The following is a 23,813-nucleotide window of genomic DNA, read 5'->3' as shown; positions in this document are numbered from 1 at the left end:
CCAGTGTTGCCTAATCCCATTTACAGGGGCTGCTGCCAGGTCTGCTGGCAGCTGCAGTTTCTTGGCCGCTGTTTTCGGTGAGGGAGCCGAGAGCGCCGAGGAAGAGGAGGAGAGGGAAGGAGGAGGAGGAGGAGGAAGGCTGCTGCTGTGTGGAGGAGCGGCGGCAGCGGCAGCACCTTTGACGTGCCCGTTCCCCACGTGACGGCCGCTCCATTGCGGGGAGGGAGCTGAGCTGCCGCCGCTCCGGCAGAGCACGGGGGAGCCGCAGCCTCGGCGGCGGCAGCGGCAGCAGCAGCAGCGCCTCCGCCCGCAGTGCGTGTGTGTGCGTGTGTGTGATGAGCGATCGCCGCGTCCCTCCGCCCGCTGCCGGCTGAGACCCACCGCGCGGGGCGCGCCAGGAGCAGCAGGAGGAGGCGAGGAGCGGCGGCCAGCGCGCAGTGACCTTGGCCCAGGAGGTAACCGAGCGGGCGGGCTCCGCGCCCCTCCGCGCCCCCGCCCCGCGCCTCCCGCGGGCGGCCGAGGCCCCGCTCCCGCCGGGCCCCCGGGCGGTGCCGCCGCTGCTTCGCTGTCCGCGGTGCTGGAACTGCGGGCTCCGCGCCGGGCTGCCCGCGGGCGAGCCGGTCCGCCCGGCCTTTGGCCGCCCAGAGCAGAGCCGCGCACCCCCGGCGGGCGGTGCGGGGGCAGCGCGGGCCGGCCGGCGGACGGGGGGCAGCGAAGCCCGAACGCGAGAGGTCTGGGGGGCTGGGGAGGGCTCGGGAGGTTAGTGCTTGGAGCAGGGCTCGGCGGTTCTCCGGGCTCTCCGCATCCGCCGGTGTGGTCTGTAGATGGAGCACATTCTTACACCTGCGTGCAAAGCCGGAGCTACGGCATGATCCGAGCTCCTGCTTAGTGCAGCTCCCGTGTGACCCGGGGGAGGGCGGGGAGGAGACGGGGCTGGCAGGGAGCCGGTGTTCGGCTGTAAAGTGTGATGAAAGTAGGTGAAAGCAACCGGAACTGTGTTCTGGCTTGTTTCTTCATTTTCCCTCGTCACCTGCTCCCCTGCCCCGGTGTACGTACGAGCACAGATGTGCTGGTGAATTACAGGGAAGTTCAAAGCGTGTGGTTCGTTTTTTGTGCGTCTGAATGTTGTGAAAGTTGCTACGACCCGAGCCGTGAGCAGAGGGCACTGCTGAATACACGTCATGGGCCGAGTCAGTCCCCCCAAAACTGGCCTGGAAGGTGCAGAGCGTCCCTTGGTGAAGCCCGTACAGAGGAGGAAAGAGCGCTTTGTGAGGAGGCGTCTGTGTGATGTGGTGGTTAGCGGTGTGTTCCGAGTGACAATTCATTAACGTCTAAATTAGATCAACACCTTACATCCATTATTTACCGGCAAAAGAACAATGACAGTAAATGGTGAATTAGCAACTTCGCTGCAATGTAAATATCTGTTGGAGTAAGAGCATACACTGATTTTAATAACATGTTGGTAGAAAGTCAGGTCCATTAATCATCAGGGAAGCAAAGAGACCTGAGGCGATGCCCTATTGAAACCACTTTTACCTTTTACAGTGCAACATCCAAAAGCGGATCAAATTTGTGGGACATGGCACAAGGAAATAATTATGGTCAAAGCAGCAATGGGGTGGCTGATGAATCCCCAAACATGCTGGTGTACAGAAAGGTAAGACCTTGTATTTTTCAGAAGCTGAGGAAAGTGAGGTCCTGGACTCTTTTGCCTAGCAAGTGAAGCCATTATTTTTGCTGTTTCTCTCCAATTTCTTGAACAGAGAAATGACTGTATGTGTTATTTGAAATGGTAAAATCTGCACGCATCAACATTGCATCTTGTTCAGAAACAGCTGCTTTTCAGTTTGAGATACTTGATGTATTTCAGTCACCTTCTGCATTGATACGTATAATGCATGATGGTGGTGACGTGCCAGAGACTGGAACATGTTTGAGGTCAAGTGTTCACTTGTAAAGTCTAATTGTAAAATGAATTAATACTTATTAAAGCTAAATATTAACTGTACAATGCAGTATTTCTGTCTCGTGCAGGGAAGTCGGAACCATTAAATTATTTCATGTGAGGGGAAAAATTGATTAAAGATCTCGCTTATCTGCCATTGCCACAACTTAAAAAACCCCAAACACATACACTCCATAATTTTTCTCTGGGAAGGCTTCTAATGTAGTTATTCCAACAACATCAATACACAAAATTTCCAGGTATTGAACTGTAATAATGAGGCTTATTTGGTGATTATGCTGCTTTAATTTAAGTGAGAGTAAATTCTTGGAGATTCTGAGATGCCCTTATACATTTTCTAAATAAAGAATTAGTCGCATTTATGAAAAAAGAATAACAAATTCTAATAATAGTGGAGAAAAAATAATTTTGCTGTTGCAAACTGAAATAAATAATTATACAACTACTTGTTTATTCTTAGAACACAGTGCTTTCTAACTTGTTTGTGGTTGTTTTTATCAGGTGGAAAAAATCAATGCTTTTACTTTGTTAGAGGCATTGACTTTTCCCCTTACAAGTTAACAGTAATAGAAAGCATCTGATATATGCTCAGTTTAGTCTTAAAGGTGAACTGAAGTATCATCAGTAACTGTGGTAAGTGTTCTTTTCCCAGAAAATAAAAAATAGTCTCAAATTGAAGTCTGATGCATGCTTTTTTTCTCTTCCTATTTTCAGATATGTTGCTGATTTCACTTAGTTTGTTGTAGCTGCTATTTTGTGAAATTAGGCTCCTTTTACATAAGTGAATGAATTTATGAACCTAACTGTGGTTATCCTTCTAAGAATGCACTAAGATTACCTTGCCATTAACACCACAAGTGTTCCAAAAGGCAATTGTATACAAGAAAACATGCTGCATATATGAAAAGCAGTAAGCCAAATCTTATATTGTTCGTTATAGGTTTTTGATCTTTCGAAACAGAATCTTTCCACATTTGCCATTTACTTCAATGCTGGAAAAAAAGGTTTTTCTCAGCTTATTTGCTACACAGATGGGCAACACAGAGAAACTATTTATCTCTTCCTGTGCTGAGTCTGGTAAAATTTGTGGTAAAATTTGTAACCTATGGTATTTATTATGACCTCATGCCAAAATTTATCATTGCCTGTGGGCAGCATCGCCTCTGAGCAGCGTGCAGATTGAATGGAATGGCTGAGGCAAGTGATGAGAGTCCTGGTAATGCAGGGGAGATTTGAAAATGAGGAGTGGGAATAGGGCACACCACTGTGGAGTATGCTCGGCAAATCAAGACATCAAACACCTCGTTTGTTCTCTGCGATATATCTGTAGAGGGATGATATGAATTTGCATCCTTCAGTGCAGCAGTGGTCCTTCCCTTGCTGTCACTGAAGTGCAAGTGGTGCTATGAGTATTAAACTTTGAAAAATACTGACCTTCTACAGCATTACCTGCCCTGTTTGTTTTTGTTTGTCTACTTATTTTTGTAGCATGGTGAATTAAAGAGAATTTCAGATTATGCACACTGTGTTCAAGTATTGAGAGAAAACTAAGTAGCCCTTCCTTTGGCAGTACTCAAGGAATGGGCGACAAAATAATAGAAAACTTTTCAAAAAAGTTGTCTCCCTTTTCTTGAAATAGGATGTACTGTAAGCAAACATGGTCTAAATTCTGGGTCTAGAACATAAGAGGAGGGTCATCAAGTGGAAATAATTTCACTTTAGAATGTATCATCCCTGAGTATAATTCTTTAATAGGAACAACTAAATGACAGGATTCCTTGTAATACATTTGAAAACACAATACTTCTCTCTCTGTCTGTCATTGTGTTGGGAATGAAAGCATCGTGTGAACAAAGATCTAGATCTGACAGCTTCATGAAGGACTCTCTTTTTCGGCCAACTGGAAAGGTATTAGCAGTTTTTAGAAACAAATATAAACATGCTATTGGCTGGATTCAGTCCGAACTGAATTTGAAGTCTTATATTTTGGATAATGTTGCTGAAATGCACGGAGGTGGAAATGTTTTCTTCCAGTGGTTTATACATCAAGAGATGGAATAGCACACATTTTGTGATATCTGTACTTGCAAAGAATAGGTGGGACATCTCTTACTTATGTTAATGAAGAGCTAAAATTTGGCTGTGCTGAGTGAAGACTGTTATTTTGGCTATAAACCACAATTTTGTAATCTAGTAATTCTGCTAGTCTGTCTAACTTCCAGACACAATCTGAACTAAGTATGTTCTGAACTACATGGAGTTACAGCTCTGTGTTGCCTAAATCCTGATTCTGTCAGGAGCATTTGATAGAAAATTCTATGCAGAATGAAGTTCTAGAGTTTTCAAATTTGGTTTTTAAGGCTGAGTTGTTATTAGAATCCCTACTGCGCTCTAAGTAAATTTCAAACACTTGACAAAAAGAGGATGTTTTTCTATTTTTTAAAATTTATTTGTTATTTGATTAGTTGCTTATTTGAAGAATTGAACAATTCATAATCAAATTGTAATCTCAAGTCATATAGAGCATAAATACTGTCTTATTCTCATAGGAGCTTTTATTCCTAGCCAGAGAAGAGTTTCATTAGACTTTGCTTTCATAAAAGAATTAAAAAAAAAAAAAATCAGCATAGGAGAATTAAATATTCAATACATACATAACTTAGAATTCTTATTTGAATCTGGAAAAGATAGCAGCACAGATAAGTAGTTCCCTGTATAATTTTTACTCTGCCTTTTAAGATGCTCATGTCAGTGTTTTTATGCCTTGAGGAATAATTTTTATTTTAATAGAATGTCAGCTGCATTATTCTTTTTGTCTATCAGCCTAATTATAAAGTAATGACATGTGACACATCATTGGCACTGACATACCTTAGAAAAAGTCCTGAATTTTTCTGCTGCTAGCCTGAGGCAAATCTGAAAAATGTAAAACCCCTCTTTTTGCTTCTTCTCTGACAGAGTCCATTCCAGTCAGCAATTAAAAGAGATGAGGGAATCCATAGTATTTTAACATCACAAATTTTTCATGCAGAAATCTCATTTTGGCAACACTAACTTGCTGCTGCAAGCTAGTCTTAGGGAAGAAACTTAAGATGTAGTAGTGTAGTAGAAGGCCCATACTGTAAAGCTTTTTCAAGTTTCAGAGCCTGACCTCCCTCTATTTTTTTTTTTTTTTATTATTATTATTATTTTTAATCTCTGCACAAATAATTAAAAGAGTAAGAATTTTCTGTGAGGAGCTTCTATTTTAGACCTACTACTGCTCTTGCTAAACCTTTGTTTATCAATCTGGTCTCTGCTTTGCTTACTTTTTATTCAAGCATATGCTGCAAGTATTAGGAGTTCCGATTTGCAAGTTTAATGGTTATTGTATTGCTGTCTGAACTAGCTTAATTTGAGAGCAGATACCTTTATTTCATAGAAATAAGATTATCCTGGTCCGAAAGGTAATATTCTTGTGACTGAGATTTTGGGTCTCTACCTATCTCACTGCCCCAAGTGTTAAAATAGCTTTTGCCAAGTCTCATTAGAATCACTAACTGTGGGGCTTTCAGTGTTCTAATAAAGATAATGAGGTGTTTGTTCTGTTTCTGTGACAATTGTGGAAGGTCATATATACCAGTACTCATGTATGATGAGGACTGAATTTGTAATCTCAAACTCCTTACTTTATCATGATCTGATATTCTTCATAGAAACCACGCCTCCAAAGCACAATACTTTCCAGTGTTGTTGTAAATGAGCAGTAGCCATGCAGGGACAACATGTGAGCAAATAGTGACACCATCTTCTAATAACCACTCTCCTCTCCTCTGCTTCCACCAGAGGTGGCTTCCAGTGTAGTCTGCAGATAATACTGTGCTCTCATGTGACCTTTATCAGCTGCTCCCTAAAAAAGATGGTTGGTAGAAAATGGTATCATGGTTAACTGTATTCCTTAGAGCCTGCGAGAAGGACATTTTAGGTGGATTTTTCTAAGTTCTGTCACTCACTTTGAGAAGGGAAGAATCACTCTGATACTATACATTTCTAAATATGCCATGACAATCTATGAAGGTATCTTGTTTGTTACTTTATTAAGTAGGAAAAGTCAGGGTACTCTAAGGTTCTAGAGATAAGTAGTGTGTGGGGGGTTTGTGTGTTTTTTCCTATTGTGTTTATAAATTTATTTAAAATTTTATATGTTAAATTACACTGTACCTCCAGATTATGCTGTTTCTTCTTCTTCGAAGAAGAGAGGCACTGGTGTGAGTCTGGTTGGTGGTCTTGGTATTATTCCAACACTCATCATTATAGAATTGATGGGGAAAGGTCCACATTTGTGAACCTCAGGAATTCCTGCTCTAGGATGAAAAGAATTTACCTTTCTATCCAATAAGTTATGAGGGTGTTGTCCAGTCCTGGAGTAGCTGGTAGATAGTGAAGTAAGCTTTTGCATAGAGAAATTAGAGAGCAAGAACTTAATAGAGATGGACAGAATAGTTGCTGGATCCTGTAGAGTGCCTTTTGTTTCTCTGTATGCTCTCACCCTCTTGTTTTGTATCTATCCTCTGTGCAGATTCGCTTTGCTGTATCCTCTCCTGGAGTGGTTATAGTTAGTACTCAGTGTAGTGTGTATCTAAATTTTGTCGTAATTTATAAGAAAAGCAGTATAAAGGATTTGATTGTCTTCACAACTATATAGAATGACTGATAATTCCAAGGAAACTCGATTAAAAAAAAAAAGTCTCTGAGTCTGCAGGTGGCTACATCAGCAAGAAGGGCACTTGCCCTGTTTTGGTAGTTCCTGCTGGTATTTTCTGTCCTTTCTGTTCTCCTCTTCCTTCCACTAGGTGTAGAAATACATCAAGTGATACTGCAGTGAGAGGTTTACTGCTGCTTCCTGTTCAGAGCTTGATGTGCTCGTATCACTGGCATTACTGTCAAATGCAAAAACTCCACAGCATTCTGTGCCACCATGTTACTTCCTTTCTCCATCCCACATGTGCCGTCTGAAAAATGTATGTGCCTGTTTTGATTGTGCATTGTCATTTTCAGTTTCTCTGCTTCTTTCCTTTGAAGCAGTCTACATTTGTAGCTATGGAAACAATGATGCTGTTGAGAGTGACGTGCAATATCGAGGCAGAAATTGTTTGTTTTGGAGTTTTGTTTTCTTTTAGTTCAGGCTTAAAACATTTTTGTGGACTGCAGGAATTTTTATAGTAAGCTCTATCATACCATAATATTTGACAGAACCCCACCAAAGCTGATGTGAACTATACTGTTAAATACAATAAAATACTTGCATGTAAATACAACTTTAAAAAATATGTTATTTTCCCAATTCGGGAGTCTCATACCAGTTGAAGTATAGTTGTAACTTTTAGTATAGGAACCTTTACACCCACTTCTTCAAATTGGTTTGTAAAAGCTGCAAAAAGAGAAGAAATTTGGCTTAATTTCCACAGTAAAATGGTCAGCTGAGAATTTTGACTCTTTGGTCCTGATTGCTGCTAGCTACTAAAAACAAACAAAACAAAATCCGGGTCCAGCCTAGAAAGAACAAACCAAAGTAAACAACAGAATTTATTTACTGTTTTCAACACGCTTTAAAACTTTTCTCACAGTGTTGTGCAAAGGTAAACTGTGCAGGTATATAGTAATACAGTGTGAAAAATAGCTGGTTTTCAACTATGACTGAAAAATAAAGCTTTTGTGAAAGAGATACATAGAATTCTATGTGTTCTTTTCTCAGTGTTACAGATGGGTAAACTGAGGTGTGACAGTGACCTTTCAGAGCAGAGGAAAAACTAAAAATCCTTTTATTTTTGGTAAAAAATGGAGGAAACTATTTTCTACAGAAGAGGGAGCCATTAGGACTAAGACTGCAAAATACTACCTGGAATGTCTTCCATTATTCCTGTTCTTTTTTCCCTTCTGGTCTTTTTTTTGTTTGTTTGTTTATTTGGTGTTGTTTTTTTTTTTTTTTTTTTTTTTAATGGACAGATTGTAGTAGTAGGGCAAGAAAAGTCTGGATTATAGTAGTAGTAATATGAATCTTGCCAAAAAGTATAAGGGAAGAAAACTTTGAGGGTGGACTTAGTACCAGTAGAGACAGAAACATCTTCAGGTGAAACTTTGAGATGATGATGCATTGAAGAAAAAGTACATGTGCAATTTCCCATGGTGAAGGGATCAGCTGAGAATTTTGATTTTTGGTGAGAGATTGCCACCAGCTACAACTGATGATAAAGCTGATGATAAAAAAGGTTGAGTTAGTTATTAATGTGCGTGTTGGTTCTAAGAGTAACTGGAATAGATACAGTGGAAATGAGACTGGCTGGGAAGCCACAGGGGACGTTGGAGCTGAACTGTCTGAGAAGCAGAGTTGGGAACAGCAGTTTCATTTGGCGCATGAGAACAGCCTGGGTTAGTGCAGGAGAGCAGGCTGGCTAAGAAATAGAGCTGTAGGAACAGGTATAGGAGCATCTCATAAATCCATTGCAACTGTCAGGGGAAGCTTTTACTAGATAACATACGGACTTCTTAACTGACAGGAATGGTTTCGTGCATTTGGACTACTTAGCCTCCAAAAATTTGGGGCTGGTTTTGTGCTTGTGTGTGTATTTATCTGTGTTTGAAAGCTTCCTTTGTCAGATGCTGCTGTGAATCTTTCTCAGGTTGGAATGCTCGGTGTGTCTCTGAGAAGACAGTTTTACAGGCTTAGTTTTAGAGAAGCTGCCTTGTCCGTGAAGGTGGTCAGGGCATTAAAAAGCAGAGACATCACTCTTGCTTTCTCTTACTGTTACTGCCTTCTTACTGTTATTCCCTCAAATATACTTCTGGCTAAAAATGTATTGCTGATGATTAGAAACTGGAAAGATGACACTGTAATGTATATTTTATCCATATTTTTCCAATGAAGAGGCCTATTTTTCAAGATTTTTATAGTTGTAGTATTTCTACTCAGTTGAGGACATCTTGATAGCTGTTAAATGAAACTGAAGTCTATTAGATCCATGGTGTCATTCAAAGAAGAAATCCTTTTGGGAAAGACTCTAAGAATTTATCATGTAGTATTCATATCAAACATGTGCGGGTTTAAATCTGAAATACCTCAGTCAAGAGCCAAATAAACACCAAGAACCATCTGGTTAGAAATTTAGCCATTACAGTGAAATGATCATTCTCCTGGCATTCTTGTACTGTTTTTACCGAAACTGGGTAAAATGGGAATTTTGAAGCCATATTAGCTTCTGTGCATCACTTCTGCTGGAGTTGTGTGTTTGCTTTCTTTCTCTGACCTGTGCTGAATCCTGTTTGACTAATGTAGTGTGAAGTTCTAGGGGGTAAGGATTGTGCCACAGAGAAAGAGACAGCAAACACAGAGGATCTATTCACAATGCAGTTCAGATATACAAGGATTATCTAGCTGAAAGTGAAAACTGTTCACTGTAATGCCAAAGGAATTCTTTTTTTCTTCCATTTATTCTTGATGATGAAGATGGTTGTATAATGTGAATGTACATGTGTGTATAAGCATATGCATATCCTTCCAGCCATGCAGAGTCCTGCTGCCCTAAGACCTGTTGATTATTGATTCATAATTGAGTCGCTGTGACCAAATGGTTGTATTAAAATATATATACAATTTGTATTTAAATATATAATATTTTTTGTTACAGTATCTCATGTTTGCAATGTAATGCTATTGTATATTTTCTTCCATGTTATGAAAATGAACTGCACTGAAATATTTCGATTAGCTGTTTAAAAGCACCATTAATTCTGATGGAAAACTACAGTTTTTCTGATTTCCTTTTATATCAGGATGAATAAGCAGTTTACTGAATGCCTTTTGAAAGACATATTAGTGCTTCTTAACACCTACACTTCTCTGAACTAGAAAGTAAGAAGTATTAATCTTCTGTGAGCTAGATTCTGCCCTCAGATATAGATTCATGGCATCTCTTGATATCAGCAGGAGCCATACAATTGCTTTTGATGTAGAATCAATATCAAGAATGAAAAATCTTAAGAATAACCCTCAAAGTTACAGAAACTTGAGGCAGGTATTTTAGAGTAAGAGTTCTCTTTATGTTATACACTTCTGCTTGTATGGAGGAGAAAATACAGAACATTTTGTGGCTGTACCACAAAACCCCTGATGCTAGCATTTTAGTGCTGCAGGCATAAGTTCAAAACTGTGAAACAGGATGGCTTCTTAGTAGCAAATGCAAAAATTAATTGTGAATAATGAATGGTATCCTATAAGGCTATGCTAAATTTTCTGTGTGTCACGAGTAGTTTATGTTAGTTTTGTCATCTGTAAAATAGGTGGTCTGAGGCATAATTAAACAAGTCTAAGTGAAATTCTGTAAATATCTGTGTACTTTGTGCAGAGTACCTTAAGTTCATCTAAGTACTACATTTAGATGGTAAAGTACTACAGTTAGAAATATGCAGTTTTAGACAACCAGGATGCTATAAACAAGAGTTCTGTACATACAGCTGCTCACAGCATTACTAGTTTTCAAATGTCTCAGTTTCTTTAAGAGTTACTAAGCAACAAAAATTCTCATTCAAGTCACTAGGAGCTAAAGGTTTTTAGTACCCTTTCATAAATCATGTCTGTGACTTGGTGGAGTCATCGCACTACCTGCATGAAATATTTAGATTTTGGCTCCTGTGATCTGGAGGGCATATCAGTGTCCATCACAGTGGAGGAGCCATACTAATGCCCAGTAAAGTTAATGCATTGGTTTCGTTTCCAAAAGTGAGGAGAAATACCTTTGGCTTCTTTGAAAGATGAATGACTGATACAGTGCTTTATCTGTGCTCATTTCTTAAAAATCTGTATTGCAAGAATGGTACCTCTGCTATAGAAAAATCTTTTCAGACTTTAACCGATGTGGTGCTCTACAGACCATTGTGACCTGAAGCACTTAGGTTTGTTTGGAATGGAAAAAAAATAGTTCTGATCCTGCTTTCTCTTTACCATCAACTCCACTTCTATAGCGTTATTTTTGGATGTTGACATTTGTGTTCAGCAGTTTACTGAACACACTGTCCTGTTCTTATATTGAGGTAGTGTTTGTATCTCATTTTGAGGTACATTCAGAAGGAAAGCCTCTGGAAATGTTCTATTTATGTAGCTGTACTTGTATTTATCTGTGATGCATCTGTCACTGTCATGCCATCAGCCTTTTAACAGACACTGTGGTGCACAGCTGGTGACGCAAGCCATAGCCAGCGCTCTGGAATTCTTTTGCTTTACGTATTTTTCGCTCCAGAAATTAAGGGCTAACTTTGATTTCAGGATACTGGACTTGAAAATAATTTCTAGTTCTGTATTCCAAAGTTTAGGATCTCTTAACTATAAATTACAGAAAAGAAGATGTGCTGTTGTGCAGGGCAAAGCACAGGGCCTTCACTTGCCATCTCTATGTTAGATATGTCTGTGTTTAATTTTAAATGTATTGAAGATCTATCTGTCTTACTTCCCCTTAAAACAGGCATTCTATCCTTTGTGTCCTGTGAAATAGTTTATTTCAATAGATCATTTTATGGGGTTTATTCTTGGTCACTTTTGGCAGTATTAAAGGATATGGAGTAGGTTCAAGGACAAAGTGCTGAGTGTGAGGCACGGGGACAAAAATACTAACATTGCCTTGCTCTGTCACTTGCAATACTCTGTATTCTTGGGAGCTATACCACCAATTGCTCCGGCTGGTGACTATGGAGAGACAGTCGGGGATGAACAGGACCCCCAGAATTCTGCAGGTGCTCCAGAAACGGTGCTCAAGCTTCACTAGGTGGTGCTCTTCCTCCTGGGTAGGGAACACACATTGAACAGGGACGCTGAGAGGGATTCTCTTGAGGAAACAATGAACGCTGGTCTCATAAAGAGGTCGTCCATGTTAGATGTTGATGTTGGTACCACTGGCCTGGTCAAACTGTTGCTCAACTTTTTGATGGTGGTTTTAATTCATTGATCCTTGTTCTGCAGCTTCCTGGGTGGGAAGTCTCTACTGTCACCATGCGTCCATCAGTCAGTCTAAACACTGCTGTTAATTGCCTGCACTCGTGTTACACACCGGAGGCTGCTGGGCTTAGCATTCTGTTGGCAAACTGAAAGGATAATTTTTGTGCATAAGCTTTGCAGTCTAAGTATGAAACAAGAAGTGTTGAAGTGATTTGGGGAGACCAGTCAGAAAAGGCTGAGACTAGGTAATTTTCATTTTTCCATCAATGCATGGAATGGTCTTCATATCACCTTCAAAATAGTATTTGAGGATCACGAAAATAGAACTGAAACTTGCTACAAATTCAGTCGGTGACATGATTTGGCTCAAATGTCAGTGGTTTTATTTTTTATCTTGACAGGTCTGAGCAAGAAGAAATATGGTTCTGTGTTCTCACTTTTCTCCCATATCCCACCTTTTTGACCTTTGCATATAATCCATATAGACGTGATAAATGGATTTTAGCTGAGTAGGCCATGGCTGGTATGAATATATTAGCATCAGTTTAAATTATAGCCATGTGGTTGGTTGCATTGATATATTTTTTGTCCTTTTTCCAAGCTATCTTGAATAGTACTTAAAAGATGGACTGTTTATGTGCATATCTATTAGCCACTTAGACTTCAGAATGTTACTAGAAATGCATTGTTACCTATTCTGGGGACAGCCTTGAATGTCTGAAACACGTAGAAGATGCAGTTGAGGGTGAAAGTACCTCTTCTTTTCTTTTTTCTTTTTTTTTTTTTTTTTTAGGCTAAGTTCTTTCCTATTTACCTTGTTGAAGTAGACGTGCAATTTTGCCTTATTTATGTGGCCCAAAGTGCAGAGTAACTGCTGTTCTCACTGAAGTGATTAAGGGTAATTCCTTAAAAAGTAGTGCTACAAGGTTTCTATGTTGGTGAAGTGCTACTACAGAAGTTGTTACAAGCTGGGGCTCTGGTGGTGCTGTACTAGAGGTATGAATTCCAGCTTTTTTGTTTTCCACTGAAGTAGGCTACATTGTAGAAGGAAACAGACGAAACATTAAAAAAAATATAATGTTTTCCATTTTCCCTTCAAAGAAAATAAATATAATGATGAATTTTTAATAACTTGGTTCTTCTTCAAGCTAAGTAAGTTTTTACAGTTGATATATCAATTTTAACATTAACTATTAATGCAGTGAATGACATCTGACAAGTGAGAATAAAGGACATAATACTCATTAGCCAGCATGGCACCTTTCTCCTGAAAAAAGAGATGGATGGTGTCTTGAGGACATAACCTTCATTAGAACACAGTGGCAAAACAGTGGCAGAGAGCATGTTATAAATTCAACAGTAGCCATACTCTTTGCCAAGTCTAGAATGATTTGTGATGAGTGCTCTGTTACATCTCTGTCCTAATGTCAGATCTCAGGTGATTGTCCCCCTATAAGGCTGAAAATGATCATGCAGGGGGAGACTGAAAGCGTGAGACAAAAATTGTCTAGGTTGTGCTGCTGACTGGTTTTGAGAAAACCCCTCCATATCAAGTGAGCTCAAAGGCATATAGGCACTTCATGCATAACTTTGGATACAGGTAAGTAAAAGGTAGGTATTATTTTAAATAATATGTGAAACAGCATCTGTCTCAAAAGTAAATGACCCCTTTCCTCTTCTCTATGAAGGAAGTTGGAGCAACAGAAACTCTTGATTTGTGCAATGCTTTAAAAACTGTAAATTCCTCATGGCTGCAGAATTCTTGTAATGTTGCCAGAATGCTGTTTGCTTAAGAGCAAGGAGTGTGTTTAAAAACTGGATAGTGGAAACATGGATATGAATAATTGTTCTTCTGTCCTGTTTGAAAATATGGTGGTTATTCTCTGTCTCTGTTTCCCATTTTCAATTTGGAGATAATTCAGATGGATTATGAAGGCACACTGATGATAAGATTCATTGTGTTTTTGAGCACTGTATAGTATAGTGATGGCAGTTCTGCAATAACCATTATTGCCTTATTTTTCTGATACACCTTTTTCCAGTTGTTTTTCACAATACCACTGTGATTCATTACAGATCAAAACTTTGACCAACAGATTTTTTTTTCCCTTTTGAGTGAGGTTTCTTCAGCCTGGAAAACGTTGTCTGTCTCCCAGTGGAATGTAAGTGGAGACACAGTGGCTAAATCTCCACATGGTGTGTTGATAATACACTTTCTAGAGCCATTGCTTCTATTTCTTTACCTGCTTCTAATTTTTCAGTGAGTGATGACAGAGGAAAGAAGATGTACATGACCTGCAGTACAGGCCCATCTGTGAAGACCAGATGGCATGTTTAACAAATTTTCCAATGATTTGGTTATTTTCCCTTCAATTTCCTGTAAATTGTCTAGGGGAAACTCATGTGCTGAAAGAAGCAAGAATGATGGAAGTGCTGACCTTTATTGACAGAATGGCATTTTATGCTTTATAACCACTGCATCCTAATCTTACTCTGTAATGCTTATAAGTGCTGTATTCAAAATAATACGTTTCATGTTTCTATGGAACCCAAACACATGGGGTGTTGGGGTTTTTTTGTTCTTTTTTTTTGTTTGGGGTTTTTCTGGTTGGGTTTTCTTTTGTTGTTGTTGTTTGTTTGTTTTGTGTGTGTGTTTGGTTTTTTGGGATTTTTTTTTGGTGTGGTTTTTTTTTTCTTTAAATTCATGCCACTAAAAACTCAGAGGATATCTGTAACTGATGTGTAGAGCCATGTTTGTGAGATTTTGTTCTTCAGGAATTTAAGACTAGTCAGAACACTGATTAAGTGTCATGGCGAGTATAAGTAAAAGAACATTAATCCATGCTTTATTTGCCCCAAGCTTTAATTTTTGTAGCATATACTTTAATTGTATCTTTCAGCAGTATATCCCGACCTTCACGATGCTGAAGTAGTCTTTCAATTTGTGTTCATTTGGAAAGAGTGAGTCTAATATGGATAGTGATTATTTGAATGAACCTATGCAGCTTCATACACAGTATTCACATGAAACATGATTATACCTGCAAATCAAGTGCCTTGTTTGTTTCTTTTGCTTGGCAGTTGTGGTTGGTTGCTGTTTTTTTGGTGGTGTATTTTTGTTTGCTTGTTTGTTTTCACTAGGGTTGATATTATTGACATCTGTGCCTTTGGCAGCAGGATTTAATTTCCTAAACTGTGTGTGTACATGTGTACCCATGTTGGGTATTCTGGTACTCTAGTTTTGACTAAGTTGTCCTCTGGAATAAATAGCTTTGCCAGTGATATAAAATATTTTCCTCACTTTGGATTACTGCCCAGTTTCTTTTTCACTTTTCATAAACTTTTATAAAATGACATTAATAACACCTTACTATGTCATTTATAACATCCATGATTCTAAATCAATATATTTGTCAAAACCATCTTGTAGTGGTTTGGTCCAAAATAGTCATTATTGTTTACCTTCTGTGAGATAAGAATTAGGAGAAACGCAAAGCAGGCACCAAACTTGAAAGAATATAAAGAAGTTTATTAACAGACCTAAAAGAAGGAAAAAAAATAAAATCATACCACACCTTCAGAACACTTCTCCTCCCCCACCTTTCTTCCTTCTCCAAGTGACAATGTAAAAAGACAACCCTTGAGATGTTCAGTCTGTTTACCACTTCCATAATAACCTTGTTCAGTCAATTTAGGAAGAAGAGTCTCTCTTGTCCATGCTATGAAAACATTATCACAACGAGACAGCTGCCCAGGTTGGTTCTCTGCTCTCATGTGAGTCCCTTCCCCGACTTGCAGCATTTCCCACAACTGCTTTCGAGGGTCCACTCTTGAAGTTTTTTGGGGTACAATTTTAAGGTTGAGCCGTTCAGAAACAAAAGTTCTCTTCACCTATCTCTGGGAGCATTTAATCTCTAAGAACAGAGGCCTTTCTCCTTCCCTGGGAGCAAAGGGTCTTCCTCATCTTCATCTTTAGGACTATTTCTGGGAGCATCTCTAGGTACTGAGGTTTTCTCCTTTCCCGTTTGGAGCAAAAGTCCTCATCGCTTCCATCTCTCCCTGTCCAAACTTCTCATGAAATTACAGCTGCATCAGCATCTGCCTATCTCAGCGCAGGTGCTTTTGCTCACAAGTACAAGTTAAACGCTCCACTCCCCCATGCCTTCATGAAATTACAATGGGTACTCTGATAAATCATAGCTTTACAACAGAATTTCAGCTTTAAGCATCTCCTCTTTCTCTTCCCTCAGGTTTTCAGCTCTTCATAGCACTAAAAGGGTTAATCTCACCTAGGCCTTGCAGCTGGAATTCCACTTATCGCTGTTGGTCACATGATCTCTGCTGGACAGCGGTGCAGCTTTTGGCTGAATCTTGGCTGCACTGGAGGTGGGGGGAGCCAAGCCGGCCGTCTGCCCACAGCAGGGCTGTGGGGGGGGTTCCATGGCTGGAACAGGTCCATGGCTCCAGGATGGCCGTGGCCCGGCCCAGCCTGGCCCAAGCAGGGCCTGGCCGGGCCCGCTGGCCCCCACACGGGGCCCGCAGCCACCTGTGCCAGCGCCGGAAACGAGAGAGAGCTTGGAGGGGGAGTTTGCCTATTCTTAAATGTGGATCACAGAGGCGGCCACAACTTTAAGTGGCTTAGAGAATTGTCCATATTCAAACTGGCCAGCTGATAGGTTCTATCAGGTCATAGAGGAAGCTGTAAGCACCCCTTTGCAAGAACATCACTTCTGGGACTATGCTTGCTAACCCATGACATATCTTTACCTCTCAGAAGCTGTGAGTTTTTTCGATTATAAGTGTCAACTTATAGTCATAACACTAAAATCAATATCCCTTTAAATTGTTTTTTTAGAATGTTGCTGTGTGCTAATGAGGTTGAGTCATGGTCCTAGACACTGCATGATTTTAAGTCTGATGCTATGTTGGGTTTAGTGCAGTTTCTGGCTGTGTCTGGGAGACATATATGACAAATCACAGTTTGAGACTAACTAAGATTTTCCTTCTGCAGTCACAAGAACTTTTATGACCCATCGGACATCTAGTTTTGCAACTTTAGTTGTATTTTCAGTGCTTCAGTTCAGTGTAGAAATCTAATAAATCCTTTAATTTGCATGATTTTATTGCACTGAAATTTAAGCCACATTCCCTGAGCAAGGAACCAAACTAAACACCACATACAGTTTATGTGGACCAAAGAAATGCACCTTATTTACAGAGCCAAGTTTTATTTCTTAGTGTAATTAAAATATTAGCAACCTAATCAGAGTTGTTGTTCCATTTTAATGCTTCACACAGATGGACACTCAAATCTATATCCCTAATTATCCTATTATTGTTAATTTCAGAAGTTTTTAGGGCTGAAGCTCAAACATGATCTATTTAGTATCCTTTTATTTCTCTGGTGTTAGGCTCTTTAGGTTCCTATGGTAATAATACCAAGTTATCTTCTAGAATGATGGTGAAGGATTGTATCTGCATCCTGGTAGAAACAGTATGATGTTGATGTAAAGTATTTCTTCCTCATTGCTCTTGGATCTGCTTGTATTTCTTGTTTTGTGTTTGCTAACATGATCATCTTGCTTGCTCTTTCTTTATTGCTTCCCAAGTCCCATTTTATATCTGAATTTTACTATACAGGGTTTGTTTTACCCAGGTCCTGAGTTTGCATTCCTTCACCAGGAATTTGACAATATATGATTTGTTTGTAGCCCTGGAGCCCAGGTGTCAGCCTATACCAGTAGCAGCAAAGATGTCTGCTATCATCTGCTGCTTGAACTTTTGGGGATTTCTGTAAAAAGACCCCTACGTTTCTTTAACAAAATTCAGGCTTCTTTAATCTAAGTAATACTTTATTAGGACATCCTTGTCCTAATAATAACACCCTTACAATAGGGTGTCTGAATTGTTTATGGTGCAAAACGAATGATCCAATAGAAAATCTGTGTATCTACTGATACGTGTACATATAATGTTTTGGTAATTGCTCACTGTTAATTTTGCTGGTAGGTTACCGAAAGTCCCATATAACAGTTTTCACAGCAAATTAGTCTGGTTGTAAATATAATGGCCTTTAAAGCTTCTAATTTTTTTGCCTTTTCTAAAGTAATGAGAGAGCCACAGGATTTATCTTCTACATCTTACATAGTCTACAATCTGTGGACCAGAACACACAATTTACACATTACCAGTAAAACAGAGGTAAATATAACAGGTCAAATCCATAGCTGTTATCCAAAAATAGTCACTTGTGCAGACTTAGACTCTCAGTGAGTGTAATCTAAGAGGCCCTATTAAAAACCATGACCTTTAGCAAACAAGTGATTATTACCCCTGTCTTCCACTCAAGTCTTATAAGTGATGCCTGAATTTGCAGAAGTTTGAACTTTGCAATCATCTTAAATGAATGAAGGAGAAAGACCTTATTAAATAAAAAGCAGAAGCAGAATTATTTTGGACATAATTTGAACATCCTCTCGGATTAATGACATTTACAGTATTAATCAGAGACCCTGAAAATCAGAGTTGTTGATGCCAGAATAATAGAAGCATCTCAGCTGACAGTGTTGGTGCTCTTGAATTGTGATATACATGAAAGCCAGTTTATTTGCATATAAATTTTCTTGTATCCAAGTGCACTCTGTCATCATTGACTATTTTTAAGAAAGGCTAAGAATTCCAATTCCATTGTGAGGGTGCAAAAATACATATTTTCTTTTTATATTAATTAAGCAATATTGCTGTGAAAGCTACAACTCAGTAAATCAACTAACAATTGCAAGCGATATTTATAGAAGCTCTGTTGGAACCATATGTCTTCTTAACCACTGTAGCCAATGACTTCTGTTTGTTACTTTTTAAGCAAGAAAATCTCTTAGCTTATTTTAATAATAGTCTACAAGGGCCTTTTTCAGTTTTGGCTGTTCATATTTTTTCCTATCTTGAAGTGCTCACTAGACTTTGTAGTTCAGATGAACAGAGTCTTTGATTGTCAATGCTTCACTAATATGGCAAGAGAAAATGCCTTTTATGTCACAGCCTGACAAATTGATTTTTTCTTGCAGGGTACTGTTGGATCTTACAGCTTAAAAGTGCTGCAGTAATGTCCCAGATATATTTCCATTCACTGTTCCTTCAATGGAATTTGCAGTTTCTGAATTTTGCCTTTTTTGGAGTCTCTTTGAAAGAAATGAGACCTTTTTTAATACACAAAAAGGCGAGGAGAATGTTTGATACATTATTTCGTGACTGACTTCAAGCATACTCCCTCAAAGGAGGTGTGTTTATTTTCGTTCACGTTCGAAATACTTTGAATTCCAGTTTTAAAATGAAGTTCCAAGGTTACACAAAGTTTTGAAACAGTTTCTATTACTTTAGTTCATTTTTCAAATGTTTTTATTTTAGATGAATGATGTGGGTGATTGAAAACTAAGCTGTAGAGTTGTGATTTTGCTTTGAAATACATACTCTTATCAGTGCATGTGTCCTAAAAATCTTGTGCTTTTTCAAGCACTAATTGGATGAATTGATGATAAACAGCATAAAAAAATATTGGGAAATACTATCATCTCATTTTATTACATGAAATTATTGTGCTTGGAGAAGAATATGTTTAGGGAAATAAATTGCCAAAAGATCATTGGCTTTTCTTACTCTGATTTGATTGATCAAAGATATGACATTGTTATACTTTTTTTCAGTTGTTGTGAAGATCTTGATTCTTATTCTGTTTAGGAGACTCTTAAGCTTCAAGCTTGTATTCTTTCTCATGTGTCTCTGTATGACCACTTGCAATCACCATTTCAGTCCTCGATCATCATAAACTTTGAAATGTTGAAATACTCCCTGTAGATACTTGTTGGAACAAGCATTACTGTAACTCTTTTAGTGACTGATCACAGTCTGATTAATACAGTTAATGCAATTAATACAGCCAGTTAATACACAGGCTAGTATATGCTTTTGAAAGAGATCTACTATTTGAGTATCCCAGTTGCATAATAAAATTTAAAAAAAAATATTTAATAATGGCAGCATAAACCAAAAGATCCTGATTGAGTGGTCAAATTTTAAAGCTGCCAGAAAATGGCACTATTCTTTTAGGGAGTATTCTGAACCACAGTTAGTAGAAAATAATAAAATCTTTTTCTGACTGCATACCCATGACTATCTGAATTTTGACAAATATTAATAACACTGTATAGGTCAGATTAAGTTAGGTGACCTTTAAATGTCCCTTCCAACCTAAACTATTCTTGTATTCCATGAAGTCATGTGAAGGTCTGTTTCTTTTTAGGGGATGGAGTGGGGTTTTTTCGGTGTGGTTTTTTTGTTTGCTTATTTTTTGTTGTTTGTTTGGTTTTTTTGCTGTTGGTTTAGTATTGAGACTGGGTCTCTAAGTCTTAGCAGGAGACAGACTGTTGCTGAGCATTTACGTTGCCAAAATGGTAAGGCAGATCTGTTCATTAGTAGGACTACATGGCTATGTATTTTTAGAACCTTCGTGTAGTTCAATTAAGGTGAACTGTGTAATTTGTCTCTGACACAACAACAACAGATACAACTTACAATGGTGCTGAGTTGACTTTCAGCATGATCTGGTTTTATGCCTCCTCTTGCACTGCAGAATATTTGGCTTAGAAGCAAAACACTTGGCAAGGTTTTCTAGTTGAAGAATGCAGGCCTTTATGCTGGTGGGTGCAACAGCTGAAGGTATGATTTAGAAGTTCCTTAGTTTCCTTTTGAAACAATTTCAGTACTCAAGGAGAGGCAGTTTTTTTTTGTTTTGTTTTGGTTGGTTGTTTCCCTATGGAGGGTTGATCATCCAGCAGCCTAATTATAATGAAATCTCTTCCTGATATTTCCAAATGTTAATTGTCTGTGTTTTATAAAGTAGATTATACTCATTTTAACAGATCTAGTATTTTAAAAATGACTTTTAAAAGGAATTTTAATTAAATTGTGCTTTGGTTATTGGATATAAATCCCATTTTGTTGATAATGAGTTTCATTAATGCTGCTTTGCATATGGAAGCATTTGTTGTTTGATGACTTTCTTGCAGGTGTACTAACTGACATTAAATCAGTGGTTGATATAATTCTAATTTATCAGTGTTCTCATCGTAGGCTGTGCTGTATTTATATTTAACTACCTGCTTTACCACTGATAAGTATCTATTGGCTCACCTACTTACCTGCACATTACTCTATTGATCTCTCTTCTTATCTTGCGTTTTGTACTCTTGTGCTTGAGTCAATTTATTCCAAGGACACAGAGTACTTTTCAAGTCATTTAAACACACAACAGGAAGATTATCCAGGTGATAGTTTTATCATTGATTTTTATAAAAAAGACTGTTCTTTATTCTGAGCTGGCACCTAAGCCCCACACAGCTGCTCACTCTCTCTTCTCCCTTGTGGGATCGGGGAGAGAATCGAAAGGGTAAAACTGAGAAAATTCGTGGGTTGATCTAAAGACAGTTTAACAGGGAAAGCAAAGCTGTGTGCACAAGCAAAGTGAAACAAGTAATTTATTCACCACTTCCCATGGGCAGGCAGGTGTTCAGCAATTCCCAGGAAAGCAGGGCTCCGTTATCCGCAATGGAGACTTGGAAGGCAAATGCCATCGCTCTGAATGCCCTGCTCCTTTTCTGCAGCCTTATATGCTGAGCATGATGCTGTATGGTCTGGACTACCCCTTGGGTCTGCTGTCCTGTCTCTGTCCCCTCCCAATTTCTTGTGCACTCCTAGCACGCTTGGTGGTGGGGTGGGGTGAGAAGTAGTAAAGGCCTTGATGCTGTGTCCGTGCTGCTTGGCAATAAATAAACCTCCCTGTGTTGCCAAAATTGTTATAATCACAAATCCAAAGCATAGCTCCATACTAGCTATGTACTTTATGAATTGTACTTTATTGTATAGTGGTTCCCATGTGCTTCCAGGGTTCCATAGCTATGAGGTGTGGGTTTTGTTGCTGGAGGCCTGATGGTATTGTTTTGCAAGCTAGGGAACAGTTCTTCAGCAAACCTGCCTGCATTGCACCAGGAGGCAAGAGGGTGATAAAGTGCTTTTTAATTGGATGATTTAATGAGCAGGCCCAGAGATAACTTACAACTCAAATTTTTATGCTGCTACTGAAAAAGGTCTGTGGTAGTGGTAAGTGGCTAAATTTTTGTCTTCTTATCACCTTCCTGTGAAGTGTAAAGCCCATAATACCAGTGGTATCTTGGTGCATCTTAACATCCAAAGCAAAATACTCTTCTTGTTAGTTCCATTATCATTCTTCCTGCTGCTTAATTTTCCTGCTTTTTTTGTCTTGCTCTGTCTTACCATATTCCAAATAGGTAAACTCTGTCTGAATTTCTTAGTAGGTTAGTGGGGTCCTTTTAAATAAACTGTTATGCAAAAACAACATACTCTAAAGCTCTTGGAAGTAGCTTTTTATCAGGACTATATTCTCTCTGTGTGCATTCGCGAAACTGGGAAACAGATCACCTTTTTAAAAAGTGAAAGTGGCTGCAGCCACAAAGAGGCTAATTTTAGTTATTGTTGCAGATTTTGTGTGTGTATGTGTGTCTACACATAACTGTGAATTAGTACAAGTTTGATGACTCTTTCTTTCCCTCTTTAACATTTTCTCAAACAGGTTTTGTTTAACAGCTTCCTTTTTCTGGTTATTCATGAGAGTGGATGAAGCGACTGGTTAAGCATCTGTACCCTGCAAATTTGGTGTTCTAGTAAATGTGTAATGGTCTTGTCTGCTTGGTGAAGGCAGAAGCTCCAGCCAGCCTAAGTTTGTTTTCAGCCAACAGGGTTGCATCTCCATAAACTGGTGGAAGATTAATAACAGCTTCTTTTACCAACTGTTTCCTCACCAGTTCCTGGCTAACACAAGAAAAAGTCTTCCAGGGCTCCACAATAACTGTTTGTCCACTGTCATAGCAAAAGATTTCTCATATAGAACCTTCTCTTTTCCAAAATATTAAGCTGTTGTCAAGTGTATTGAAGTAACAGACCTCCCACACTCTTTCTCTAAATATACATTATATCCAAAACACGCCAAGATGATAGGAAAAGCTGTGACCAGTTATTTTCTTATAAAATGAACCTATTCTGTAGATAACTCTCCTAATCGATCTTCTCTTAAAGAAGGCAAACATTAATTTATTATCTATTTGATTAGTTAATATTCTCTTGCAGAATATCTCATGATTATCTTTGTCTTGTGGAGCCCATTTGTGTCTGCTCCAGCTGACAGAACTGTTCCTGGTACCCATCCTCTTGAATACACTTTAAAGAGTGCTGCAGCACTCTCTATAATGCAGATTATCGATTGTTGTTTATCCTTTGGTACATTTTCTACTTTGCACTAAAATGATGGAAAATTTTGGTTGGCTTACTCCCCGGGTGTTTTATATTGGTGAAAAGATATTTGGGCAAAATAATACCAACTCTTTCACAGGCTGAGAAGTTTTCTGCTGTACTCCCTGTTTTGTACAAAGAAGTATGAGGCTTCTGTGCTCTCACAGTGCTTCTGATGAGTTAGCTTCCAGCATTGCTGTTGGGAGCCATCCGAATTCAGACCTAAGGTGTGTGCATCACTTTTTAATCTATGCTCTACTTAGGGAGTCTGTGAGGATGAGATGCTAAAACTCTTCACTTGCACCACCACCTGTGTTTTCCCCTTATCCAGTAATGGGACTCTGCCTCACAAAACACCCCATAATAGACATTTTTAAGTCTAAGCTTTTTGCGATTGGAGTTCTCCTATCACCATGGTACCTTTGCTTTAGAGGTACAGTCACTGTTCTAAGTTGATTATGAATGCTTTTATTAGTTGTTAAGATAAAAACACACTTTCTGAATTTATACAGATATGCCATG

At 38.9% G+C, this 23,813-nt stretch overlaps 1 protein-coding gene across 13 annotated transcripts in view; it reads left to right on the top strand.

The window, feature by feature from the left end:
- Nucleotides 1-1,564: 1,564 nt before the first annotated feature.
- Nucleotides 1,565-23,813, top strand: part of RGS7 (regulator of G protein signaling 7) — a gene marked incomplete at both ends in the record, with an annotated part of 239,303 nt that continues 217,054 nt past the window's right edge. For 12 of the 13 annotated variants that reach the window (XM_082301770.1, XM_082301774.1, XM_082301768.1 and 9 more), the window contains one exon: nt 1,583-1,660. In XM_082301770.1, the coding sequence (XP_082157896.1) occupies nt 1,583-1,660 (78 nt within the window). Of the gene's footprint in view, nt 1,661-23,813 lie in introns of all 13 variants that reach the window. The other variant, XM_082301769.1, reaches the window with a different exon arrangement.

The sequence above is a fragment of the Coloeus monedula genome (assembly GCF_965178545.1).
Source record: "Coloeus monedula genome assembly, chromosome: 2".
Lineage (NCBI taxonomy): Eukaryota > Metazoa > Chordata > Aves > Passeriformes > Corvidae > Coloeus > Coloeus monedula.
Note: the sequence above shows the minus strand (reverse complement) of the source record. Positions and strands in the feature narration are given on the sequence as shown.